General features: G+C 43.0%; 2 protein-coding genes across 4 annotated transcripts in view; one reads left to right on the top strand and one right to left on the bottom strand.

Moving 5' to 3' along the window:
* Nucleotides 1-500: 500 nt before the first annotated feature.
* On the bottom strand, nucleotides 501-19,128 carry GGNBP2 (gametogenetin binding protein 2). Of its 3 annotated transcripts, none has more exons than XM_065853095.2 (14): nucleotides 19,000-19,128; nucleotides 17,941-18,058; nucleotides 14,164-14,244; nucleotides 11,977-12,230; nucleotides 10,942-11,040; nucleotides 8,482-8,595; nucleotides 6,622-6,831; nucleotides 5,474-5,648; nucleotides 3,821-4,015; nucleotides 3,030-3,180; nucleotides 2,730-2,855; nucleotides 2,497-2,648; nucleotides 1,854-2,102; nucleotides 501-1,158 (listed from the first exon to the last, which is right to left on the bottom strand). In XM_065853095.2, exons 2-14 carry the CDS (start codon nucleotides 18,031-18,033, stop codon nucleotides 955-957), a joined length of 2,103 nt encoding a protein of 700 aa, XP_065709167.1. In that variant the 5' UTR covers nucleotides 18,034-18,058; nucleotides 19,000-19,128; the 3' UTR covers nucleotides 501-954. The 3 variants fall into 3 exon arrangements, with proteins under 3 accessions (XP_065709167.1, XP_065709166.1, XP_065709168.1); XM_065853094.2 differs by lacking the exon at nucleotides 19,000-19,128 and adding an exon at nucleotides 18,769-18,900; XM_065853096.2 differs by lacking the exon at nucleotides 19,000-19,128 and adding an exon at nucleotides 18,769-18,900 and having other exon boundaries at nucleotides 6,628-6,831.
* The window catches only part of MYO19 (myosin XIX), a 21,883-nt gene continuing 18,903 nt past the window's right edge, over nucleotides 19,051-22,030 (top strand). The window contains exon 1 of the mRNA XM_071817013.1: nucleotides 19,051-19,139. The gene's annotated coding sequence lies outside the window, so the exon portion shown is untranslated. The remainder of the gene's footprint in view (nucleotides 19,140-22,030) is intronic.

The raw sequence follows: 22,030 nt of genomic DNA, 5'->3' as shown, positions 1-22,030 counted from the left end.
AACACACAATGGCAGTTGGGTGAGACGTAGAGATGGGCCGGTTTAAATCAAAAATAGCTACTTAGCATGAAATATATATCTTTAATAAATAGGCCCTTTGGATATTAGTTAATGCAGAAAAAAATGTGTAAAGAACGTCTTCCTCCTGTCTAACCTGAACCTCCCCTCCTTTAGTTTCCAGAGAGCACGAAGCTGCTCGGGCCCCAGGCAGCTCGGCACTGAGCTCTTATCTAAGGTCCTGGAAGCGGAACAGCCGCTCAGGCCGAGCAGGTTGTGTGCAGGGTCACGGTGACACTGCCGGGTAGCGGGAACAGAGCCAATAACTCTGAGATCTCAACCGTGTGTCTGCAGGGAACGGTGGGTTTTGTGGATCCGGACACCTCCAGGGGGTTTATCCACCTTCCACCCACCTCCACGGAGCTCCAGACTGAAGCAATCACTGTTCAAACAGCAGAACTCAGACCGCGGGGACGTGTTTAAAGCATAAGCATGTACACCCATTTTTACTATGCATATTAATAAATATTCTTTATTTAAATTTTGCACATTGCGCTTTAACATATTACATCCAAAACATTTTGCGAATGGATGTCTACTTTGTAAAATCTTATATTCAGCTCATTGTCATTCTGTACAGAATTATAGGTACAACATTACTTTGCCACTAGGTTTGCTTTTTGTAAGTCTCACAGTAAGAGAAACATTTAATGAAAAGAGATGGCTTAAATTATAAGAGAGGCTTGCACAGCTACTCAACTAAAGATACAAGCCTGAAGAAAGAACAAAATTAATGAAATCACCTCCACCAGCCTCCCCAAAAAAAACAAGAAAAAAAAAGAATCACATTAATTTAAGATAAAATTTTGCCATAAGTCACTAAATTAAGTTTTTGAAAGAGAAGGCGCAGTAGTCATCTTGAGAATTTCAGTGAAAGACAGAGCTATTTTATTGTATTTAGTTCGCTCCAGCCGTTGTCAACCAACCATTACAAATTGGCCTCTTGTGATCATTTAAGCGGCAGTATTTATTAAATTTCTCCTTCAGATGCTGTCGGTATTGTTCTCTATTGCTGTAAAAAGACTTGTTGTTTGCCATGAAGGACTGGATTTCATCTTGTGAGATAAAGATTTCCTCATCAGAAGTGCATTCAGACTCATCCTACAAATGAAAACAGGCACATAAGAACTCAGGCGTTGCCCTTCCCGGGCAGAACGTGTCCCACATCGTACCCATCGTCACGGTTGCTCTGAAGAATGATGTGGCCTTCGTGTCACAACAGCACGAGGCTTCACTGGCTAATCCAGTCACTCCAATCACACACACAGCTCTGCTATTTTTGGGGGAAGAGGCAGCCCATACAGTCACAAAATCTAACTGAGTAAGGTTTGCACTCTTAAGAGGCTTCCACTGAAAGAGGATGGGTTTATCAGGGGTTTTAAAAGGAAAAAGAAAGGAAAAGAGATGTAAAGCAAGGAGAAGGGAGAGAACAAAACTGTCCAAGGAGCCTGTAGTGGGAAGTAATGTTTGAGGCACGACGGCAACAATAATGCACGCTTCATTTTACGGAATAATACGATCCTTGATAATGAATACTTATAATACAAGTTCTGTCACTTGCATTGCAGTGACAGGCAATTTCTCCTCCTCTGCAAAGAGTCTGAGTTACACACTTTACAGAGAACACGCAAAAGCAAACAAACTGAACACTGAGGGAGTCAGCTACGGATCTCGGGTTCAGTTACATCCTCCTGTAACTGCTCCTCACTGGGATTTGAGTTCCAAACGCCATCCTCAATCCCAAGGATTTAAAGCAGCATGCTACAACCTAAAACCCAAATTAAGTGGTTACTTACGAGGAGTTCCACTAAGCTCTTGGCACCTTTTCCAGTATCAGGAACAAGTGACATTTCTGTCGGTTCTGCAAACTGTGACACATTTTTCATATGCTCAAACCAAGGCAACTGCTGCCCGCCTTTTTCTGAGCTACAGCAGCTTTCAGCATGTGTGTCTTTGGTCTTGTCGCGATGAAACTCTGTGTGCATGATGTTTCCTGAGGTCTCTCTGCTCCCTGAATCTGCCATACAGCTTCCAAGTTTCTGAATCTAAAATGGAAAACAGCCTGTAATGAACAACCAGCAGCGTTAAACGTGAAACATCCCAGTTTTACCTGCATGCAGGGGGAAAGAGGAAAGGAAAAAGTTCAAAAAGAGAACAAGGATATATATTTATGTGTGCGTGTATGCCTGGGGAGGAGGGGGGATAGTATGTTAATTCATTGAGTGCGCAAAAGTGCACATGCTGAGGAACACAGGAGAGAAGAGACTCCTCCTGCCACAACCGATTCGAGGAAGGACCTTGATTTCAAAACTTGGATGGAGAGGTAACAGAAGACCCTCATTACCCCAGTCACAGCATTAGTCACAATTGAAATAGCTTTGCAACTACTTCAAAACGTCTGCATTTCACGAAGCATTCTGGAATAGGCGTGCTCCTTACGTGTTCATTCTCGCACTTCAAAGTTTTACTTTTCTTTTTCTTCTTTTTGTTTTTGCCTTTTGTGTTACTCTCTTCTGAGTTGGCCCAACACTCCACGCAGCTATCTCCATCCTCCTCTTTGTCGTCGCAGCGATGGACACACGAGTCATCTCCTGCAAAACACGGCTCATTTTCTTCTCCCATACTTAAGTTTCGTGGACACTAAACCAACACGACGTTGTTACCAAACCCACCGTTTTCATCGTGGTTGCAAATGCCTTCAGTGCAGGCCACATCCGATCCCTCTCGAGACCCCGTTTCGCTGCCCTCCATGCTGGACGAGTAGCCGCAATCGCTGCCGTTACAATGCGGAGATAAACCTGAGACAAAGGGAAAAGTTACAGTGAGCTATAGTGGCTGTTGCATATTCTTTAGTTACGCTTCTAACAAGGAAGAATTATTAAAAAAAAGTTATTTTTACAAACAGCTGAGCGCTGTTTACCCCACAAATCCTACATGGTTTTAGAAACTAAGAATAATGTCATTCAACATACCTTTCTTGATTTTAGGTGAACCTAATAGGGTACCACTAGTAGGACAAGTGCAAGAAGTGCTGTCGTTAGTAACAATTACTTCTACACAATTGTTTGCTTCTTCAGTGCTACCACAGGCTTTGCAGCTACTTTCCGTGAAGTTTGAATTTTCCTTAAAACAAAAAGAAAAAGAATACTTGCAAATACTGCAAGCAGCTCAGCCAGCGTCTTCATAAAGGATTCTCCTTCCACAAGAAGGAACAGCTGACGCTGGCTGATAACGGCCACAGCATTGCTTACAGTTCTGCAGAACAAGACAACAAAAACACACGCCTGCTTTCCCCACAATAACCTACAGTTAGCCCAGTAAGTCCCATCAAAAGAACAGTAATTGCACTTAATCAGTTAGAGCTTTCCCCTTCCCAAAAATTGAATGGTAATTGTCTGCAACTAGCATTTGAATTCCCATATTCTAAGTGATCTTTATGAACCAATAGTTGAAAAATATTCTAGCATAACCTGACCCCCTAGATTTAGGATTAAAAAACCCAACAAAACACACCAAACCAAAACAACCCACAACAAAACACAACCCACCAAAACCAAACCCCAAAAGCTACGGAGTTCCAGACAACTACTTTACGAAGACTGTACTCATCTGAAAAAGCATTCAATTCCACTAGTGATCAAAAACCAGTTCCCAAAACTGAACCACAGTTAGAACCTCTCAAGAATTCTAACACGGAACAGTGAGCTGATGCGTGAAGTACCAGGTCAGAACTCCCGTTCTTTAAGCCCAGCTCTGTGTTCACCTTGGCTTGGCTCAGCTCCTTCTCTTCTGTCGCCGGCAGAGGAGCAGGGATCTCACACACACACTTATTTTTCCGTCTGTTCTTTCGTTTCTGCCGCTTCTTCTCTTGTTTAAGCTCCCGCACTCTTTCTTCTTCTGAAAATTCTTCACACAGCTGTTCCAATCGACTAATACCCTGTACTTTTTCCACAGCCATCTGTTTGTAAGAGGTTAGATCTATTTATAGATGTTAACACAATTCAACTTGTACTTTTATAAAAAAAGGAGGAGGAAAATAGCTGGTAAAGACTATTTTATAATAAAGTCACAGCAACACAACTATCGGCTATAGAAGAAAAATGCCCATGCAGATTTAGTCACTAAATTTACATTGCTGGGGAAGAAGTGTGTAAAGAGGGAGCACTGCATTCAACTTACAGCCCAGATTTGCAATTTGGACCTGTGTTTACATGGTAGATACTCTGATTATTTAACACAACAGCACATTAGAACTAATGCTGCAGAATTCCTGCAGTTTTTTGTCCAGGTTAACCAGTGGAAAATCTGATTTTCTAGGCAATCCAGTTTCTGGAGTGTAGGCATATCTCAAAACATAGCAACTATCCAAACATGTTCCTTAACACTAAATTTAGAAGAAATATCACAATGGCACGTCTACATAGAAAGTGACACAAATATAGTTGAACTAGTACATTATTCTGGATCAGTGATCCTGCAGAGGTGAAAACACATTCAGTGAGGGGGAGAGGGGCGGGTTCCACATCACTCTGGGAACTCCTGAAGCCAAAATGAGACATCACGGTTCCCACTCACCTTAGAAAAGGACTCCATACAAAGAAATAACAGATCTGTATTTCAAATTCATAGCCAACCTTGCATACCAGTATAATTACCCGAGTTCAACGATGTAAATGCATTTTCAACGCCATACTTTACTAGATTAAAACACCTAGACAAAAATGCCAGAGCGCACACAGCCCAACACCACTTCCATAGCATTGTAAGTCTTTAAAACAACCAATCAACCGCATTAGAGTTCCACTGTGATCTTTCCCAAATTGATTTTGTTCTTCCTCCTCTGATGTTTTAAAAGTTTTTAGAGACAACAGTCGTTATGAATGGGTGATAAACAGAAGCAAAAGGATCTGTGTCACGCCGAAGGGCAAGTAAACTACTGGCATACGTTGAAGGAACGCACGGAGTTCCCTCTGAAGTGCAAGTTCCCACAGGATTAGAGTGCACTTGTATGCAAGAATAAGCAGTTGTGTCTGTAATTCAAAAGCGCATCCTCCATTTTTACTAATAAGTCAAATAAAAACTGTTGTAGCCAGAGCTACTTTAAACGCTACCAGGTAGCAAAACCTCCTCTGTGAATTAAAATCACAGAAGATCTCCCGTACTGTAATACGCAGCTTGGAAATTAAAAGCAAGCCTCAACCTTTTACGTCCCGGGAGACTTCACGTCAGAACACAACTCGGTTGTGCTGTACACTAGTGCTGCACAACTGCCGCCTGCAGGGAACACGGCATTGAATGCAACACCCTCGAAGCTCCTTCCAGCCCAACATTAGTAGAAAGCAGAAAGATCATTTTAGTGAAAACACACAGAGTCACTACAGCAATTCAAACAAGTTAGATAAAATTCGATTTTTACCTCAAAGCTTTTGCGTAAAGCATCAACGCCTAGGTAAAAAAGCATCTGCCACGTTTGTTCCTCAGCTCGCAACTTTTGCCAGATTCGGTGTAATCTTTCATAAAGATGAATACCCAGGCAGGTCAAAACTTCTTCTTGGGCTATGTCTATTGTCTTAGCATGCCTTTCTCTCCGTCTAAAGGAAGAGTCAAACCAAAGTACAGTACGGTTAAAGTAGCTGGAAGTCTACCAAGAGATCAATGCACTTCAATGATGTATTTTCTGTACGTACGACTGAAGCTAAGTTTGCACAAACAGCTTTTTAAATCGAGTTCTGCTGTGCTGCATGCAGATGCAAAATAGAAAGGACCAGGTCAAAAGCACCACTACACTCCTGACTCGTTAACCTGCGCACGGCTCGTTCTGCTGTGCTGTGCCTTCCAACCCGCGACTTCTCAAAGTGCTGCCAGGAAGGACGAGCAGAGTTTTAAAGCCAAAGAGATGCAGCCATTCTTTTGTTTCCTAGAGTTTGTATTTAGTTTATATAGCAAATATTTCAGCTTCCTAGACTTTTGCACATCAGTTAATTGAAACTGAATAAATACACATGGAAGTTTACACATTACTTACCATAGAAAGTAAAAAGATTTCAGTATTAATCTGTATCTATTAAGGCAAAATCTTTATAAAAGGATTTACCTTCCTAATCACACAGTTCTAAAGATATTCGACTCAGAAATGTATTTTTCATTGGAAGACTTTAAGACGCTGAAACAGGTTCAGAAATTACTATAACATACAAATGGTGACAAAACTAAATTGAACACTTGTCATTTGGTAGAACTGTCAACCAAGGCTCTTTCTATTTCACATATTTCGAACACGTCAATGGAAAAGCAGGCAGCCCTAGGGAGGGAACAAATGAACTAGGAGACATTTGGCAATTTCTTTCAGTCTTGCCTTCAGAGCTGAATGCACTTTAAAGGCAAGAGCACATATCAAATCTTCACTGCTTCGAAGCACTACCTTGAAAGTCTACTTCAATACAAATATTTACATCCAGAAGTTTCTTATGCAGCAAGGAGGCAAAAAATCACTTTTGCAAAACACATTCCGTAATAAAATAAAGAAGCAAAGCGCTAGATAGCCCACTCTAGCAAATTACATACTCATACCCTCCTGCGAACTCTGGTTCAGCCCGACCCAAGAGGTGTGCGATGAAATCTGTTTCACAGCATACGTGTATGTGCCGTTCATGGGGACAGCAGCGCAAACCCTCGTAAAGCGCGGCGCAGTAGCCCTTTTCTTTGCTGCAGTCCAGCTCACCAATGAGAATATTGTACGCCCGAAGTACTTTATTTTTGCAGTCGGTGCAAAACCTGTGTTAAAACAGAACAGAATTCTTAGTCGAGCAGAAATGTCGACCCGCTTAGTCTAAGTTATAACATACAGAGTTATTTAATAGTGCATGCTATATTTATACTAGGTCACATAGGGTTTATGTTACTTCAAATGGTAAAATAGTAAGGCTTTGGCTGCAAGCCACATAAGTTTACTATATGTACTATACTACCTATCATATATTACAAGTCTGGATGCTTCATGCTCCAGGGCACAAATCAGGCTAGTTGTTAACATGGAGAAATTCCTATATGGATATGCAACTCCGTATTTGTTCAAAAAAATGAGAAATCTAATCGTGAACAAAGTGAATCATTACTGTAAGCCAGGCAAAATTCTCCTCGAGTAACACACTCCAAGTTACATTACAGCAATTATTTAAAGTATACTCAAGTGAGTGATAAGCAATAAGAAAAAACAAGTTTCCTTTGTTGCCTGCTGTATCAGAGTGTTGTTTCCAGTACAAGCACCTTTAAACATACTTTGAATTATTAGATTACCACACAGATAGCCAAAGGTTTATTTAAACACAATGTATTCGATTTAAACCTGTGATAGCTCAGACCACTACTATGAGAACAGTTATGAAGTCTGTTATAATTAAAATACGACCAAATTAAGCTCTTTCTCTTTTATAAGAGGAAGTAATCTTCAAGAAGCTACAAAACCTCTTGCTGTATTATTTTAAAAATGCCAGTCAGACAAGCTGCTCACATTTCAGCTCGAAAAGCTGGCTCTTCAGGCCATCTCTGGATGGTGTTTTTCCCTTTCCTAGTTTGTCGAGTCACTTGACAAGACTAAGTCAAACATATTTGGATGTTTGATACAACTATGATAACTGGCTAGTTTCTGTGGTGAAAGGAAAGAAAACAGTAATATTATTGCAGGTTAGCATCAGGACGGCTGCCATCACCATGTTTAATGTCACAGGAGATTAAAGTTATTTTGTTTCCAAAGTGTTATTTCCACACCACCACCGCCCCCACACCCATCTGTGCTCTCACAGTTTGTATCAGAACCTTGAGACTACTGGAAATTAAAACTTTTTAATCAGCTTGGTAGCTACCGTACACATGCAACAATAATTTAGCGGCCTGTTTTTTCCCCTGCAAGAGAGACCTAATAGCACTAGCACTACTAAGTCATAAACAACTGTTTCAAAACAGCGATTTACAAGCCCCAAATCTGCTTGTATTCATTTAGTTCACTTTATTTTGAAATCGCACATGCTCCCCACAAGCCTAAAAGAAGACACAGTCCCAAACAGAGTAGGCTGTTTGTCAGAGAATGAAAGAATATGCAGAGCTTTAATACATCAAGTTATCAATCAGGATTTAATCCTGACTCAAAAAATTGAGACAAGCAGTTACGACTTCATTGGAGGTCTCTGCATTTCCCCGACAATAACCCGGAACAACATGTAAAACAAAGATCATTTCACCATCGCAGTCTCACCACCTGTCGCAGCGCAGTCTGGCAATGTTCCATCACCACGAAGCTCAGATTTAAGGCTTGAGAAGAATCCTCTACACTTTTAAACATCGTGCGAACTCTACGCACGCTCTGACTCACAATACAACGCAGCGCGTATTCCTCAAAATGAAGGCGTCTTTGTTCTTTTAACATACCTGTGTTTTCGTAGATAGGTTTCTAACGTTTCTAGAAGACAACTAGAGTCAATTAAAACTACTTCATCCCTGCACTCCTGGGACATGAGCTCCCACACATCCATCCAACATCCCCTGAAAAAAAACAGCAGAAGGGACAAAGGCTGTACATTACCCTGTTAGTGCCTTAGGAAAGACGCAAAATAAAGCACCGTTAGTTTACCTGACTGCTCCCTGGAAAGGTCCACAGTGGAAAGTGATGCTACACTTGCTCTCCTCCTTCCTGCTGTCTTCACTATTTTTCTTATCTGCACTTATTTTCTCTGTACTGAGTGTGTTACTGCTCCCTTCACTGTCACATAGTATTAAAAAACATTTTTTTTAAACCTATACCATGTCTATTATGAAGTAGTTATTTTTCCTAAACAAATGCTATGTAAATGCTACTGTGTTCCTTAATTTACTTTGACTCCTTTACAGGCTAAGTCTTAACTTCCACTAAAGTCCGGCTCAGACATGAGATACAAACTTTGCTGTCCATGTTTATAAACCCAGATTCATAATAACTTTTTAAAGTTACAACTGAAAGCCAGCAGTAATTTTTCAGAATATTGCCTTAAATATAAGCATATGCAAGTTTTAATACTTCTGGCAGATTAAATTTCATATGACAACTTACTAAAAGAAAAAAAGCAAAAGAAAGAACTCCAAACTTCCACACATCTACCACCATAAGAAACCATAAAACACCCTGCATTACGTTTCCAAAATTTGTTTTTGAAAAAAGAAACCCAAACAACTTTACACCACACATTTGGATATGTTAAAACCACGCTTATAGAGGACAGAACAAACTTTAAATAGCAAGTCATGTTTACCTACAGGCTTGTCTGCACTTGACATTTTATCAGAACAGTCGTTTCTGTTTAAGCTCGTGTGTGGATACAACAGCGCAGGAGACCAGGGGAAGAGGCACTCCTATTTAATAATTAGCTCCTCAAGACTATTTATGTACGCTATTATCTACTTTGCCAGATCATACGGCTTATTTATGAGAGGTTAAAATGCTCCGTAGCCCCGAATGGCACCGAGTAGCCATAAACCAGGCAGAATGAAACTGCAGATGCCATATACCTCTCAAGTGGTTTACCTAGTTATGCAACTTGGATAATTAAACACACCACTACAAATCAAAGCCCTTTTTTGTGTGTACAAAATGCCTAACAGATGCAACTCATCTGGAGAACTTCTTTGTAATGAAGTCAAGCAGAAGCTCTAAGTTGATAAAGAACTTTTGTTCTGTAAGACAACTCTATTTGATGCCTCTACATCTAGTTTGTGAGCATATTTGTTTCCACTTAAAGTGGCAGATTTATTTGGAGAAATATCAGTACTGATGCACCCTGATACAAACAGGAATCAACTGAGCAAGCAGAGTGCAAGTCATGTTTCTTTAGGAAACGACACTGATTGTCCACACACCATATTACCAGATAAAGCTGAAAGCTTTACTCACAATATATTTAAACACTGCTTTTCCACATATTCCCTATTAACCTTCCAGCACTCAAAATAAACATTTTCATAATGCTCTGAATTTACTTTATTTTAAAATTATATACTCCTATGATCTTTTGCTTGTGTAACATAAGCTTTCAACTAATTACACGAAAGGCCTGTCTATAACCAAAATGTAATAGGAGATAATGATTAGCTACCACTGTCCTCAAGCAGCACAAGCAAAAATCAAGTGTCAAATTCCACATCTCAGGGGATTTAACTAAACCCAAAGAGACTCAACTCTGCATAGAAAAATACATATCCTGTAACTGGAAACCATGGCCGAGCTTTCCCAGGTTGTATGCTTAACAAGAAGCAGAACACAAGTGACTAAAAAGGTCAACTAAGCACCGTAGTCTAATTTATTAGTCATCATTTAAAAAAAGAAAATATACAAAAAACACCCCACAAATAAGAAAAAACCCCAAATCTGCAAGAGATTTACAGGGAGTGTTTTTCTGGTTAACCAGTTGGAATAAACCATTTTGCGACAGTGGCGCAGATCATCTTTTTCACTGGTATTCAAAACACGTTGTCATGTTTTGAGAAAATACGTTTTACAGAGTTTTAGGTTTAACCTTGCAGCTCAGTCACAATAAAGGCCTTTATTAACAGTCGCACGGGGCATTTCTAAGAATCCCAAGCAAAATGATGTATATTTGTTCAGCATGTACCCTTTCACCTCAATGTGAGAAAAACTGCTGAACAATCATTTTGGTGTAGAGCATAAACCCAGTTTGTCTTTGCAGAGCATTGTTTTTATCACAATGCAGGAGCCATCCATGCCCTGAGCAGAATATATGCCAAGTTATGTCAGACAAGATGTGACAAGCATGTCAGAGAGCACTGGTCTGTAATGGTCAAGCTGCATCTGGGCAACTGGTTTTGAAATTAAACATGGATATTTTCATACAAACTTACCCCAAAGGTTTTGGTTTGTGTGTGTCCAGGGAGTGTAGCTGACATCTCTTGTTCTTCTTACTTTTTGGAATTGCATCAATCATATCATTCAGTTTGGACCTATGGAAAAAAAATGTAACTTAGTATTCTGAAAACATGGTGATCCAGAGAAATGTTAAAGGGATTGATTCAGCTCATGTATCAGAAACAAGTATGCTGATGAACATGAAATCTAAAACGTTCTTCCTGTCCCCAATTTTTACTTCTTATGACACACAATCCTGCAGTACACAAGGAAAACACAGTATAGATTTTCCAGACAAATCCTAGCAAGCAAGACCATAACCCACATCTGAAAAGCTATTGTGTAACTTCCTAAATACCAGACCTCGAGCAATGACACCCATTTCAAAAGCGTGGGGAACCACTAAGACCCCTGTATCGAGTTACCCTACCTCACTCTCCGAATCTCAGTATCCGCAGTCCTGCACTAACCTTTCCTGCTTCTCACTGGCCTGGCTAACGGGAGCAATAAGAAGCTGAAGCCAGCTGGAAGGCCAAGGCACACAGCTGGGAAACAAATGGCACTGAGACCGAGAATATTTATTGTGCTGCCAAACCCAGAAGGTTTCGCTTTTTCAGCATTACCTTTCTACTCAAGAGCAGAAAGTTTTTTGGTGGGGAAGGTGTTAATTAATATTTTTATGATTTTATTTTTTACATGCAAAGCAGTGGGGCGAAGAAACACTCTTCTTCCAGAGATCATGAAAAACCCACAGTGCTCATTTCAGATTCATGACTAAACAATTTCATAAAGGTATATTGCAATAGCAGTCACAGCACTGCAACTGATGATATGAAAGATTAGGTCTTTCCGGTTTGTTTTTTCTCAGTTTAGGCAATAACTAGTTTAACACGGCTGTAAAAGACAAGTATGCACTGTAAGATCCAAACTTCCAACAACTGAGTATCACTGAGAAAGCAAAGTCAGGTGCAGAGAAGCTGGGCTGCCTTTTCCCCCAGTAAGAATAACCTGAGCAGTTACAAGACACTTACCCATGCACATAGAACAGTGTGTAAAGCTTCTTTGCATCAGTCATACAGCTCCGAGTCACAGAAAGAACCCCCTTTGGCCCTACTGTCAGGGGCTCAAGCGCTGGATTTCCAGACTCGACAAGCTGAGAAAACAGCCGCTCCACGCTACGGCGACAGCCAACACACGGGACCAGCTGAGAAAGTGCACTCAAAACTTCACGCGATGTCACCATCATGGCGATATTTAGATCCTGCTGTTTAAGCATGCTATGTCTCTAAAAAAGAACAAGAAATTAAATAATTAAAAGATAAATAAAAACACAAACCAAACCACACTTGCTAATATCATAGGAGCAATTCTGCTTTGAGTCCTACAGTTTACCCTCTGGAAATAAGCTAATATTTTTCTCCTTGTGTTCCCTCCTCCTGCCACTCAAACCAATAAATGCTGCCTCTTACCAAATGGCACAGCTCCCTGTCCTTGGCAGGAAACCCTTTTTTCTCTCCACCTCAGCCCAGATGTTTTAGTAAAGGGTCTCACATACAACTCTGTAAGTTTTCATCTTCTACTCACACTTATTTTATCTTTGGCACATAGAAATGAAAATCCCTCGACACTCAGTGGCATACATGGAAATCTATTTTACAACAAACTTGCTCTGTTCTGACCAAGACAATTTAGCAATATTTTTCCTGGAAGGCTAAATGCCATTTCACATTACAATTCTGACACCTGAAATTAAAAAAAGTAAAAGCATGCATTGCTATTCAGGGTGAAACATTTCACTTCAGTAGCAAACATTCAATGTGTGCTAATAATAGAACATTAAAGAGAACACCTTCTAATATTTCTACGTCAATAAACAATTTTAGGAGCTTCTCCTGGTTCCTCTGTCAAACACATCCAGGCACACGAACACACAAAAAGCACATGCCCTTCTATTTCTTCTTCTAACTGTTAAATCACTAACTTGGACTTCACCAGCACTGAACTGCTGGTAGCACAGCTATGCAGAGCGAGAGCCCCTTCCTCACACACCAGTCAACACATCTGCACTTGGATTATCAGAACTACTGGCACTTTCCAACATAATCTGTAAACGCAGAGTCCTGTCAGTGTATCTGTTGACATTTTTCCCCGGTTATACAAAGTATAATTTTGTAAGCACAGCTGTATCTATACAGGGAATATTTTGCCACAATGGTATTTTCTGTATTATTGTCGCATCGCGCCACTTAAACACACCTACTGTAGAAATGACTTGTCACAATTTCTGGGGAGAGAAAGAGAAGACCACACATCACAGCGAAACTAATCAGTCCCTTGGAACGTGTAAATACACCAATTGAAAAGAGAAAACACTTTCAGCTCATTTTATGTAATACATGTTATGAAAAGTAAAGCTATTATCAGACAACATTTAATGTTTGTGCTCTTCAAGGCAGGCACGTTAAATAATCTGACAAGTGATATCACTCTGCAATAATCCTCTTTCCTGTAATTAATAGTACTAGTCACAGCAACAGCAGGAATGAGCTATTTTCACAGCACAGCTATGCTTTATATGCAGCACATGTCTGAACTGCTGCTGGCAAACCACGAATGAAGACGTGCAAGCTGCGTATCAGCAACCTTACCCACTCCTTTGGACATCAAATGGCACAATTTTTTAGTTACTACAGGTGCTACCGTGCTACAGTTATTTACCAGAGATAAGCAGATAAGTTTCTCTAATTAAAGCTTCAGGGGTACCACAAAACCGTCTCTCCCTATTCAACTGTGTATAATCTATAAACTCTATCTTGGTCTGGTACTAGTCATAAGAACTTGATCTTAAGCAACGCACACTTCCACTTGAACAAGCAGTTCAGAACTGTTTAGAAAAAAATCAAGATGTATTTAGAAACTGCAGTTTCCATGTAGTATAAAACTGGCAGTGACCAGAACACACGTTGTTTTTTACAAGTTTTCAGTTCTAATTAGATATGCAGCAATTGCCTCCTGACAAGATAACAACGTATAAACACTGTTAAGTACAGAAACTGAATGCTCCTGTTGTACTTTGGTACCAAGACATAATTGCATATACATGCTGACGTGTCTGAAGTCATTCCAGGAGTGAGAATCTCCCTGAGAAGCAAAAGCACAAGTCTAAGGAAAGCAAGATCTGATACATGGCTGCCTTAATAAACAAAGGATGTATTTACCTGAATGAACTGTTTTAGCTGCGCACTGTTATTCTGATGTCCATCAAGGTTTAGCACGTTATCAGGAAATTCCATCACCATCTATGCAAGAGAGGGAAAAAAGCTTTCAGAAAAAAAGTCAAGCACAGAGCATTAGTTTATTTTCCTTTGAAATAAGGCAGAAATTATGTTAAATCCTCATACTTTTCACGTAACTACCAGAAGCTTGGGAAAGGACAAAAGTAACAGTTTAACATAGTGAATGTTTCAGCAAATTAACTAAATGTTTCACTAATATAATGTCCTAAAGGCAGTTTATAAATGGCAACTCAAATAGCTGTTACAGAGAAAGCAAAAGTTGCTAAGTGGAACATGAGTATTTACTCTGTCTACATGACTTGAGACTCTGTTTCATTAAAAAACCCCAAAAATAAAACCAACCTACTTGCCCACAGTGAGATCCAAATTGATCCAACAGCCTAACTCGATTTATAAAGCTATGAAGAAACAGTCACAACAGTTTAATGACCGAGTCAACTCCTTCAAAGGCTAATTTAAAACCATATTAACCCAACGAGGTACTCCAAGGTATACTTTGTTTTGTACGATTGCAGCTGCAACTCTCAAGAGGCTCAAAGTAAAATGTTAAGCCTACAGAACAATGCAATTATTCGTAAGTAATTAATATTTCTCTTCCAATTACTGAGTAACAAAGACAGTGGTTTCTTGGAGGAAGGAGGAAATCAGTAAAATAATTTTCAGTCAAAAATCCAACTTCGCAACCATGGAAATAAATTAAACCAACTAGAAAAATGAGTAAAGACTGGCTTAGTCTATCTTCTTCAGACAAACTGAGAAATACAGAATTTATCAGTATGAATACTGGAAGTTCACTTTAAAATCTGAAAGACAAAATAACAACTTGGGTTAATAACTCTAACACCAACCAAGAGCAAATGAAATGGTCCGACTCATCCTTTTTCCCTCCATTGTCTGGTAAAGACAGAATTCCCCACAGTCTTCATAATTGCTGATCCTACCTCCAGAGAACTTACACATTTACTTTCACAGACACTCAACACTGCTCCAAAATAAACACCTATTCTCTAAGGGCGTAAAGCAAGGCGATATTTTGATCTCACTCATGCTACGACTGGAACATGGGCACAGCTGCCCCATCTCTGTGCAGAACAGTGCCAGTCCGTGCCACTTCTGACCCCTCATGCGTTTCTTTCCCTGACCCACACACGCTAAGCAGCAGCATTTGCTGCAGAATTACAGGTCTCCTACATCGCTAATCTGATATTTCTGTGGGGAATGAGCTGCATGCAAAAGTAAAAGCTGTATCTGCCAATAACGGAGAAAAGAGATAAATCTGTATTTTTTTTCCCTTTACCTTCATCTCCCACTATCAGAGAACACTCTGAGGTGTTTTGTACAGCAGAGTGAAATTATCAAAGATTAAATTCATTCATGTGTCTGATGAGATTTTATTAAGTGGTTACACATCAACCACCATCACTCCCTGAACTGGAAGAAGAAATTCCCATAATACCACATCAAATGGAATGCCTTCTAGAAATCATAAAGGCTGCTGAAGAAATGAAAGGGGTTAAATATTTAAACTTCCTTTAATTTCTAGTTGAGCCATTAACAGAAAAGTCAGAGTGAAAAATTCATTGAGAGGAGCAGGATCACACTGCACCTACACAGCTTTCTATGCTACTACAAAGCAATGTTACACATTTAAGAGCATTATAGGCCATTCAGTCACTAATTTGCAATCACTGGTTTACCATTTCTAAATTTAAGGCATAGATTAAGTCTTCCAGCTGGCTGATAGAAAGAAGTTCCATTATTTTTAAAGTCCGAGTTTAAAAGAGGTCAACACAAGCCAGTTACTACCGATAAACACCACTACATCTTAAAGATAATGCTGCAGATGTTAAATGATGTTTCAAAGGCAACCGCATCTCTTACAATAGCTCTCATTAAGAACTTAAAAAATACATTATAGAAGATTCAGAGACAAGGAAGGTAAGAATTCATTTACCTGCTTCTGCAGGTTTATTTAATAAAAGCCTCCAGAAACCACCTAGAAATCTGAGCACTTTGTAACAGCATTAACAAAATTTTTAAAAAATGGACCTGAGCTAAGATTTCTTCATGGTAAGGATGACTTGCACTTACATAAATGCCTTTCATCCAGATGGATACAAAACTGATTTACAGCTATGGGAACCTCTTCAGCCACGAGGACAGGTTGCCTCTGGTGTAAAAAGTAGAATGACTATGACAACACCATGCAATTGCACAAAGTTTGGGCCTGGAATTAAATTCTGGAACTAAATCACAACTGGAAATTTAGGTCAGTTGAAGCAATCTACCTGATGCCGGGTTTAGCCACATTTTCTCTCCCAGCCTGTTAAACAGAAAGGTAACAACAGCAACAACTAGGGACTCCAGGGGAGGGAAGCGAAAAGAGAGGAATCTAAGATCTTAAAACTACATGGGGAGGTGTGTCCAAGACATGAGAAAAACCTCCAAACTTACACTATTTCTGCACAGTTTCCAGGTAACCAACCACTCTAGGAGAGGCAGACATTGCTTTGAACAACTTAAGGGGAAACTTTGCCTATGTACAAGCACAGTTAACTGGAGACGACAGACTACCTAAAGCAAAAACCAGCGATGATATCTGGCAATTCATTATTTAAAGCAATCGAAACTAAAATATAGCGAAGACCCTTTCTTCGACTGTAGCAGAACCAGATGGGATCAAGACAGATCACCTTTAGCAGTGGGACGGAGGGTTTAGACACTGTCTGAAGATACTCAATTGTTTTGTTCTGGAAGAGGGAGGAAATTACATTACAACGTTGATCAAGTTAGCTGATGCAAGGCAGGTGTTCTTCCACATTAAAGCGTGAAATTAGGAATTTAAAGCACATACATTTTACATCACCTAAAGTAACAGCAGTTACTGTCACACCACTGACAGCAACAGAAATAAAATATGAGTAATTCAGATGCCAAATTACATTAAGTCCAATTTAATTTTCACCCCAACGTTTTCACACCTTAAGAATTAAAACAACCAACAGGCCAGTCAGAGAATTTTTGCATTTGCTCTGTGTTCACCTACGATGCAATTTCTGAGCCTTCCTCTAGACACACGAGGAAGAGAAGCGAGACTAGAGAGCCTCCAAGCTGCAGTTAGTTCATTTTTCCACTGAATCTTCTGGAAATGGCAAAACTCCCATGTTTTTCAATTGAGAATAATCCGCTAAAACGGAAACTCTCTCAGATTTGTTGCTGTAGACACGGCAGCACGCTATTACACACTCTGTAACCCTCACTTTCAGCCAAAGCTTTCAGAAATGCCTTTAGTCTTTTCCTACCTATTTAAGGGCATAATAATTACCTAGTTGTAAACCTGGGGTTTAACGTTAATATGGCTCCCTTCCTTATTAACTGTAAAATGGCTTTGCTCCACATTTGGGCACCGAGACACGCTTGCCACCTGAAAACAAGTTATGTGCAGGCCCCAACCTGGCAATAACTTTCTTATTATGAGGTTTCCGTGTTTTTAGAGCTGGGAATCAGATTTAAAACAAAAAAAGTTGCAACATTAAGCGCTCTTAAGCCGAAGTGTTGCAAAGTCCCCAAGATTAAGGCTGCAGGAGCCAAGGAGGAGCCTGCGAGGCCTGTCCGGGGAAGAGGCCTCGCCTGGGGATTGCAACACGCTGCGAGCGGGAGCTGCGGGGACACGGGCGCTCCCGGGCCGCGGGGACTCACCGTGAGGGTGTCATCGATGTAGAGGGGAATCTGCCTCTTCTCGAAGGGGAACTCCTCCTCTCCGTCTCTGCAAACAGCCACCAGCCGCGCCATCTCCGCCGCTGCCTCCAGCTCCGGCCTGCGAGCAGCCAAACCCCGCGGAGGTAAACACCCGCCGCGCTTCCCCGCCACACTTTCCGCAGCCCGGGAAGCAGCCTGCGTTACCCCATCGCCTGATTCACCACGCCGAGCGCCGGCCCCTCCGCCCAGCCCACGCCCGCCGCTTCCAGCCTTGGAAGGGACTCAAAAAGACTCCGGGCCGGGAACGGGAGAGGTGGGCAGGCTGCGAAATGCGACATGAACATGGGAGGGAGGGGACGGGCGAGGAGGAGCGCACCCGGCCGGCTGAGGGAGACTGGTGGGGATGGGGCTCCCCCCGCCCCGCCACCGGCCCAGACAGGTCGGGGGGACCCGCCCAGCCCCGAGCGGGGTTTGCGGCTCCCGCCGCCCCCGTCCCGCCCCGCGGCGGCCGGGGAGGGGGATGAGCAGCGGCGAAGCGGGGCCGCTTCTTCCCCCGGCTGACCCGCTGCACCCCCAGCCCCGGGGAGCGGACCCGCCGCCCTCCCGCTCCCCAGCTCCAGCCCGGGGGCGTCGCCGCCAGCTTCCTCCAGCGGCCGGGGAAGAGGGCGAGCCGGGGGCTGCAGACCCACCCCTCTCCGCCCTGTCCCCGCGATGGCGGGGAGGCAGCTCCGAACGGAGGCAGCCGGCGGGCCGGCTCCGGGCCTCCCTCCCCTCCCGCTTCCCTTCAGCCCCGCCGGGGCCGCCACCCTGTCCCCTTCGGGCCTTTACCGGCTCCTCCGCGAGTCGGCGGCCCGGGCGCTCTGACAGGCGGGCGGACACCCCGGACTCCGCCACAGAGCCGCCTCCTTCCTCTCTCCCTCCCGGGCCCTCCCCACAGGCGGCGGCCGCGGCCCCGGGCCGCCCCGCCCTCCTCTCGCGAGAGCCCGCAGCCCCGCCGCTCCCCCGGGCCGCGGCCCCGCCTCGCCGCCCCGGGCCTGCCCGCAGGAGGCGCCCGCTCACCCGTTACTTCCCGGCCCCGCGTGCCCCCCGCCCCGCGGGCTCGGCCGCCTGAGGAGCTGCGCGGCGGCCCCTGTCACAAACGGCCGGAGCGGCGCGTTCGACCTCGAGTCGCGGAGGTCGCGGCCGGGAGGGAGGCTGAGGTAGGGGGGCGGCCCCGGGGCCTGAGGGCGGGGACGCGGGAGAGGCCTGGCCCTGCGGGCGGGGGAGCCGGGCGGGCCTTCCCCTCTGTGAGGCGATTCCCGCCCTGGGGCGCGGCGCTGAGGTGCCGGCGGGACACAGGGAGCCCGCGCCTTCGCCGTGGAAAGGCGCCGTGTCCGCGGTGGCTTGTGAGGAACTGGCACCACAGAGGTTTGCGAGCGGCCCCCGATGAGGTGCGGTTGAGGCGGTGGGTGAAGGGGGCGGGTGGGGTTAAGCCCCAGAGCGTTGGCGGGATGCAAACCCGTCGCTGTCTCGAGTGGGACCGGGCCCGTGTGTGGAGGTTTTGCTGTGGGTGCAGCCGGGAGCACAGGCTGACAAAAATGCATCGAACGCCTGCACTTGAGATACAGCCCGAACATCAAAGTGCGGCCGCAGATCTCCCTGCCGGGGAGGCGGTAGCTGGACTTACGGGCTCTGACTCCGGGCTGTTGGCTTTTGCAGCACCCTGGTGCAACCAGCTAGAAATCCTGTGGCTGCTTAATTCAGGCAGCCAAAAAAAAACCCCAAAGCCTTTCTTGAACTATTAAATAACATGCTTGATCTGTTCATTCTTGTTATTTATGTAGACAGATACTGAAGTCCTCACAAGAAAATGCAGGGGAGGCAATTAGGGAGCAGGATTTTTCTTCTTTCTGCATAAAAACCATCTTTAGTGGAGGAGTTCATTTACTTGAACTCATCATGCAGCATCTCTACCGCTAATGGAAACATCATGCAATGCCACATCGCTGCACAGTTTGCAGTTTGTGTGTTTTCATGGGTTTTTTTAATCAAAAAAAGAAAGCTGGCATTTTGTAGCAGCGGACGGTTTCTCACATTAGTGTCGTGAGCACATGGGACTGTGATGAGCAAACGTTGTCTGTACAGGGTCCATTGGGCGTGCAGGCTCCTCTGTCACTTCTGCCCCCGCTCCCAGAGTGCGGTGGGATCACATTAACAAAACAGCAGTGCCCCACGTTGTATTCTCAGGGTGCACATTGGTAAACTACGTATGAAAAGCACCGTAACATTGCATGTATGTTTTATCCATGGAAAAGGGGTTTTTACATGGCTAGAAAATGCGGCACGCTCTCAGATCTACAAAACACTGGGAAGACCGACAGCCCCTTTGTGCTGTTCATTTGCATGCCCCATCTTTTGCCTGGAAGAAATACCTGTTCTTTAGGACAGAGCAGCTTTGAAATAGGATACTGCCCAATATCTTTATTGTAACATTTGACTTCAAAAGAGACGCTACTGGGTTGGAAAGGAAGGCATGCCAGTGAGTCGATCCTTAAAAACAATGACATTTGGTAAGAAGCTACTAATGTTTAACAAGCAACAAGGTTAGGGGTAAATGTAATCAGTTCTATTCTCCCACCACATTTTTTCTGTCCTGCAGCCTTACAGAAAGGTCATTTGGTGGAATTATGGCATCAAAGAGAAAACAAGTTATATTTTCCCAGTCCTCTGCTTTACTGTTATTATTGAAGTCAGCGGTATGCTATAGTTCAGCCATTTTAGTCTTACTAGTTGAAATATCTTTTTACAAATTATGTAACAGCTAAATCAAAGTTTCAGAATTTTAAAAATATATCTTTGATCTGTACAAGCTTACTTGTCTAAAAACACCCCAAAGTGAACTGAAATTTACTGTTTTTGCTCCTACCAACCCCTGTGCTAACAACAGCTATTGAGTGTGTGTGGAGAGAGCATCTACAGCAGCGTCGTGGTAACCTCTCACATCTTTTCAAACTCACTACGGTGCCGTTTCCTCGTACAGATTTCGTGATCAAAGACTGCCAGCTTGCATTTCTTGGTTCTTTCAGAAGCATGGTTAATTATCCACATCTACTCATAGCCTAAACATTCAGCATTAATAACTATGCTGGCTGCTTCAGGGCAGAGCTCGCCGCGTTTATTGACAATAAGCAATGGGAATTAATTGTCTCTCATTAATTCAGCAGTGAACAACTTACGGCTTTAGAAGCGGGAGACAGCCTCACGACGCGGTGTTGTGCTGTTGTTGAGAGAAGCGGATTGTTCCCACTCTCGTCGTTACCTGTGCACCTCAATCCCCTCGATTTGCCGGCTCTGTTGTTGCAAACCGCAGCTCCCGTCCTGGATCGGGGGCGAAGGAGGCTCTGCGCAGACACGGCAGACCTCCCACGGAATTTTTGCTGCACAAAATGGAGTTGGCATCTAGTTTGCTGCTTGTCCAGACACAACTCTGCTTTGTCACACCCAATTAATGCCTTAATTCTGAATCACATTGATAGACTTGTGCTCACAGGCAGAACTCATTGCAGGTCTTGGGCTTCAAATATTTCAAAAATTAATACCCATGAGTAATTTTGCATAAACATATAGTGCCATTCAGTTCATGGCGGAGGCCTCTTTTTCTCAGTAAATGTTTTAAAATAAATACACCAGTTACCAGAAGGCTGTGCTATAAACTGCAACAACTGTTTATAAGGCATGGGTGCCAATTCATTGCAATTGTCCCCAGGATAACACAGGCTGTTTTTCTTTAATTCTGGAGACTATAGGGCTAGAACTGGGAAGTAAACAAGCATGAAATCAGCACAGCCACAGCCTATAATCCTCAGACTTCACCTTTCCGTTGGCCAACGGCTTAAAGAACCTCATAAGTTTAAGAATATTCCCCAGCATGTCTGCCTCAAGGAATCTGATTTAGAGGCTTAATCTCCATAGGTTTTATGATTCATCGCACTTGATTGACAAGAAGTTTGAAATATGGTCCACATGAACTTCTTAACTCCACTGACATCAGGCATCTATCAGCAACTACCTTTTATATTCTACTTCTTCAGTATTTATATATACCATTATT

Source organism: Patagioenas fasciata, chromosome 19, assembly GCF_037038585.1.
Source record: "Patagioenas fasciata isolate bPatFas1 chromosome 19, bPatFas1.hap1, whole genome shotgun sequence".
In the NCBI taxonomy this organism is placed as follows: domain Eukaryota; kingdom Metazoa; phylum Chordata; class Aves; order Columbiformes; family Columbidae; genus Patagioenas; species Patagioenas fasciata.
The sequence above is the reverse complement of the archived record's forward strand: the minus strand, read 5'-3'. Positions and strand labels throughout refer to the sequence as shown.